At 52.4% G+C, this 5606-nt stretch overlaps 1 protein-coding gene and 1 pseudogene across 2 annotated transcripts in view; one reads left to right on the top strand and one right to left on the bottom strand.

Annotated features, from left to right (window-relative positions):
* Positions 1–66: 66 nt before the first annotated feature.
* On the bottom strand, positions 67–1123 carry LOC103749050 (annotated as a pseudogene).
* A 2484-nt stretch (positions 1124–3607) lies between these two features.
* Positions 3608–5606, top strand: part of Psat1 (phosphoserine aminotransferase 1) — a 21503-nt gene continuing 19504 nt past the window's right edge. For both annotated transcript variants that reach the window (XM_029555407.1, XM_008851855.3), the window contains exon 1: positions 3608–3762. In XM_029555407.1, coding sequence (XP_029411267.1) covers positions 3703–3762 — 60 coding nt within the window. In that variant the 5' untranslated portion in view covers positions 3608–3702. The remainder of the gene's footprint in view (positions 3763–5606) is intronic.

The following is a 5606-nucleotide window of genomic DNA, read 5'->3' as shown; positions in this document are numbered from 1 at the left end:
TCCTGTCTGCAATCTAGGCTGGGGGGGGGGCAGCATTCCTCCGTCACCGGCTCACGGATCCCAGCTTCAGCCGCCTCGTACTTTCCATACTTTCCCGCGTGATCCAGTGGCCAGTGGATCTCGCATCAAGAGGAAAGCGCATGGGGGAAAATTAAGGCGGTACACGGCTGGACAGCTCCAGCAGCAGAGACCCACAGAGACACGGAGAAGCCCGCGGGGCCAGACCCACCTTCTTCCAGGCGCGGCTGAGACCAGGGGACCGATCCCCGCCCCGCAACTCTCCAGGTGTGCCCGCGCACACCACGCCAGGGCGCCCAGCGCGCGCGCACCATAGTTGTGGGTTTTCACAAGATGATCAGTGAATTCCTAATAGGGAGACTTGGTGAAGACCATCTCTTTCCAGAGGTCAGGGGTCAGATAGCTTAGAGATGGCATCAAAGGTGGCCTTGGCAAAGTTGCGCAGGGTGGCAGTGCAGCCCGGGCTGATGTGTAGCAGTCATCAATACCAGCCATCATCAGCAGTTTCTTGGGCACAGGAGCAGAGACTATGCCAGTGCCTCTGGAGGCAGGGATGAGACACACCAGCACAGAGCCACTATGGCCTGTCACCTTGCATGGGCTGTATGGGCCTTGCCAATCTTGTCTCCAGTAGCCTTTCTGAACAGGGACAATGGAAAGCTTAGCCATGATGATGGGCCCTCGAATTGCAGTGGCTACATCACTGGACCACTTAACATTCAGACCAACATGACCGTTGTAGTCCCCAATGGCGGCAAAAGCCTTGAACCTGGTCCGCTGGCCAGTCTGGATCTGCTTCTGCCCTGGCATGATCTTTAAAATTTCATCCTTAAGAGATGCTCCCAGGAAAAAGTCAATCATCTGGGATTCCTTAGTGGGCAGGGAGACGAGGTAGATCTCCTCCAGGGACTTGATCTTCATGTCCTTGACCAGGCGGCCCAGCTTGGTGAGTGGAATCCACTCCTTGTCTTCAGCTTTGCCTCCACGAGCCCCACAGCCTGTGGCCCCGAGACCACTACCAAATCCTCCACGGACGCCTCAGCACCTCAAGCCTGGGTCCCCGGGTCCTCTAGGCCCCTCCCGCTGCACCAGCATCATCTGCCATTTCGTGTTTCCTGGAAGAAGAAGCTGTGTTGTTTCTTGATTCTTAATAGGAAAGGCAAAGTAGGCCTGCGAGTGTGCGCGTGAGGGGCTTCTTTTCCTTCCCAAGTGCTCTTGGTTTTTCCTGTCTTTCTATGCCGCCTCATCCTTATTCACGCTCTGAGACAGGTTTAGAACTCCAAAACTGAAGGCTAATCTTACTAATCCAGAAGATGAACTACAAGGGTGCGTGGGTGGGTGGGTGGTGGTGGTGGTGTGTGTGTATAACTGTACCTTATTACCTAAAATATGGGCATGTGACAAATCTTACATATCTGAGTTCAAGGGTGTTGGCGAAAAAACCACAACTCTCACCTCAAAGGTGGTAGCTGATTATTTTATTCTGGAGCCAAATATGAGTGACCATGGCCTAGGAACACAGATTTCAGGTTACCCCAAATTCACTGCTCCAATGTGGAAGAAGTTTCATGAAATTTTTACAGTAACAGAACAAAGAAAGTCATAAATTAAGGCACTTTTCAAATTCATTGGTAGAAACATTAAATCAGTTAACTGCAAAGTGGGAAAAAAAAAATCTAAGTTCTAGGCCTCAGATGCTATCTTTTAGTTGGTGGAAACCAGGGTTTTGTTATGAAAGCATTCCAAAGGAAAACTAGGGCTCTGTTGGAACATTCTAAATGATTTCCCTAATGGTCACAAAGGATGTTAGGTCATGTACAGAGCAGGGTAATACATGGCTATTAAGTGGGCTAAAGATGGCCCAAAATATTTACCTCTGGACTTGGAAAATTCCAAACTCCACATTTCCTTAAGTTTTAATCAGTTAATCAGCCTTGCAGAAAGAAGGCTCATTTCAAAGCTTTTTTTTTTCCTGGGAACTTTCACAAGGCCTGGGATTGAAACTGCCCATTCAGTGCTGCAATTCCTAAATTAAGGTGCTGAGAAAGGCAGAGACCTTGCTCAGTTCAGTTTTTCCTAGAAATTGTGCTTTTCAACACCCAGACTCGAAGAAGGCTTTCCCGCCCTCCCGCACTCCACAGAAAACAAACAAAAGCCCAAATCTCAAGAGGCTGATGGAAAGACTTTCAATGTGGTCTTGGATGCTGTGATTGGTGTTAAAGCTCCACAACAGGTACTGCCTATTCCTGGCATCCATTGTGTGCAAGCACTTAGGAAAATTTTTTTTCATAGTAAAGAATCTGGTTAAATTGTGAAGTAGAAAACAAAATCCACTTTTTAAAGTGTTCTGAACATCAAAGGAACTCCTCTTGCATGAAAGAGGCCTCGTTTCAGAATCCCACGTGAGCCTCCACCCTTTTGAGAAGGGCGCTTGTGTAGAAAAGTTTGAACAGATTTGGCCCTGGGCCTGGCTTGGCTCAGGGCCACCTTCCTCTGGTGCGCACTGCCTTCATCTTGGGTACTGTGCTCCAGTTAGTATCTCCTCACAGCTTGTCAGTGCTCGTGCAAGAGCCAGTGCCAGATTCCTCCTCCTCTGCTTGCAAGAGAAAATGGGGAGTCAGCAACTTTAAGGGGCCCTCATGGGGGTGGGGAGAGGCTGACTCTCAGTATTCTGAGCCACCTGGTCTTTTCATTCTGCAGTGAGTTGTGGCCCAAGTAAGTACGAGATTGAAGTACTTTTTTAAATGTTTGTTTTTTCTTCTTTTTTTTTGTTTATGTGTAGGAGTGCATTGCTTGCATGTACGTGCACTCGTGTCGTGCAATGACAGCGGAGGACAGAAGAGGGCGTTGGATCCCCTGGAACCGTGGTTATAGACAGTTGGTAACTGCCATGTGGTTGTTGGGAATCGAACCCGCGTCATCTGCAAGAGCAACCAAAGCTCTTAGCGGTTAACCGTTAAGTTTTCTCTCCAGCCCCTTTAATGTTATTTTTGAGTCAGAGTTTCGCCGTGTAACTGTCCTGCCTTGAACTAGCCATCCTCCTGCCTCAGCCTCCCCAGTGCTGTGGTGACAAGCCTGTATCCCGGAACGAAGCTCCCAGTTTCACCCACCCAGCATTTCTTCACCCCGCAAGTCCATCTTTGGGTGTCCTGCCTCTGTAGCACTGAAGTGTCTGTGAGGGTGCTTAGAAAAGTCTGCTCAATTAATGGGGGCTGGCTCTGGAACACTCGCATCGGAGCCCAGCCCAGGGGCTGGGGGACCCAGAGCGATTTGCCCTCCACCTAGCAGTCAGCTGAGAAAGGGCTGGGGTGAGGGGGGCCTGGGCTGCCCACGCGGCTCGGAGGTGCGGGTTGTGGCCGGGATTCTTCCCGCCACCGGTGCTGCACAAACAGCCGCGCACACACACGCAGGCTGGCGCAATCTCCAGCGCTCCTTGCAAGGACGGAAAAGGAGGGTTGAAACACTAAACTCCCACAATCGGATCATGAGCGCGGCCAATGGGGATGCGAGGTTCCTCGTGACAGCCAATCAGTGCGGGGTCTGCGGCTGCGGGCCAATGGGGCACCGTTCGCGGAGGGCTGAGCCCGCCCCACTCGCGCTGCCTCGGCCCTGACGCGGGTAGTTCCCGCGGCTCTGTCTCGCTGCTTCTCCGCCTCGGAGTCTCGCCGCCCGCGCTGCCTTGCCATGGAGCCCCGCAAGCAAGTGGTCAACTTCGGGCCCGGGCCCGCTAAGCTGCCGCGCTCGGTAAGGCGCCTTCCGCGCTCGGGGCGGTGGCTTCGTTCGCTCTGCGGGCGGTTGCGGGGCGCTCAGGGGGTGCGAGGTCTCGGCGGGTCCCGGGGGCTTGGGGGGTGCTGAGGTCGGCGGGTGCGGGGGCTTGGCGGGCGTAGCGATGCCAGCTGGTGTTGGCGGAGCTTGATTGCTCGCGCGTGCATCCCGGGTGTGCACTGGGCGCCGCGCACCTGCAGCCTGGAGCTGGGCCTCCGGGGCTGGCAGGAACTGGGATGTGGAACGGCGATTGCTGCGGTCCGGGCAGCGCGGGCACATGCGTGCATGGTCTCGCGTGGGAGTGGGAAGGAATGGACGTTCGGCCGGCGGACCAAGTCTGTTAAAAGAGACGCAGACTGAGCGTCCACACCTGGGAACCCTGCTCCTCAGGTGTCTGAAATTGAAAGCCGTTGGTCAGGTCCCTCCCCAACCCCCTAATCCCCAAATTTGTGTTTCTCCTGTAAATATGCCCAGCCCAAAAGGCCCCCTTCTGCTTCGTACTCTGTTCTGGAGCGCCGTCTTCCCCTGGTCACAGTCACAGCGTGCCCTGGGTGTCCCCAGGCTCGGGTTCCTCCCGCCCCGCAGCTGTGCGCAATGCGATGCCTAGGCTGGGTCTGGAACCCTCTGTCCCTGCTGCTATCTGATAATGGGACGACGCGGGGCCACAGCCAAGCATTGTACAATTACCTATTGTTGAACCCCAGTGATCTCCCTGGGACGCAGCCACTTCTGTGCGGTAGGGACAGAATCTCAGTGTGACCCGGGGGGCGGCGGGAGGGTAGGGGACAGAGCCTCAGTGTGATGGGGGGCTGAAGATAGGCTGCACAGGCTGAGAACAGAGCGTTCTTTGCTTTTTCATTTTAAGTTCTCAGCTGGAACTGGGGGAACTTCTGGAGGCACCCCCTTTCCTTGTCCTGTAATGGAGGAGGCATGTTTTTGTTCATGTTTTGTATTTTGAGACAGACTCTGTCTGGCCTGAAACCTGCTGTTGTAGGCCTCGAACTCACAGAGATCCCCTGCCTTTGCCTCCCAAGTGCTGGGATTAAAGGCATATGCCACCATGCCCGACCTTATTTGTTTTAATTATTTTTAAAAGGCTTTGTCTCATAGTCCAGGCCAGCTCAAAACTAACTTTGTATTCCAGACTGGACTACTCTGAGGTCTGATTACAGACATATGCCATTCAGTACAGTTTAGAAAGCTTCTTGATTTAGGTCAGTTGTAAAGATTAGATAAGCTTTCAACCTTTGTCACCTATAAAGAAAACTTTTTAAAATTCAATTTATGCATACATATATGTATGTGTCTATGCACCATGTGCATGCAGGAGCCTTGGTAAGTCAGAAGAGGGGGCTCAGATCCCCTGGAACTGGAGTTACAGATGGTTGTGAGCCACCATGTGGGTGCTGGGAATTGAAACTGGGTGCCCCCTGCCCCCCCCACAAGAACAGCTACTTATTTTTAATCATTGAGTTATTTCTCCAGTCCCCCAAAATATATTTTACAAAATGATGTACATGCATATGGTTATAATGAAAATACAAGCTTTAAGGAGGACTGGAGAGGCCAGGCGTGGTGGCACACACCTTTAATCCCAGCACTCAGGAGGCAGAGGCAGGCGGAGCTCTGCATTCAAGGCCAGTTGGGCAAAAAGACCCCCCCCAAAGGACTTACTGCTCTTCTAGAGGAACTGAGTTCAGTTCCCAGAAGCCGTGTTCACTCACATCTACCTGTAAGTCCAACTCTTGGGGATCCATTGCCTTTGGCCTCTTCTGGTACTTGCACTCATGTAGATAACACACATACATACACATAATTACAAA

This window comes from Nannospalax galili, unplaced genomic scaffold (assembly GCF_000622305.1).
Source record: "Nannospalax galili isolate Female #2095 unplaced genomic scaffold, S.galili_v1.0 scaffold306, whole genome shotgun sequence".
In the NCBI taxonomy this organism is placed as follows: Eukaryota; Metazoa; Chordata; class Mammalia; order Rodentia; family Spalacidae; genus Nannospalax; species Nannospalax galili.
This window is presented reverse-complemented; position numbering and strand designations above follow the sequence as displayed.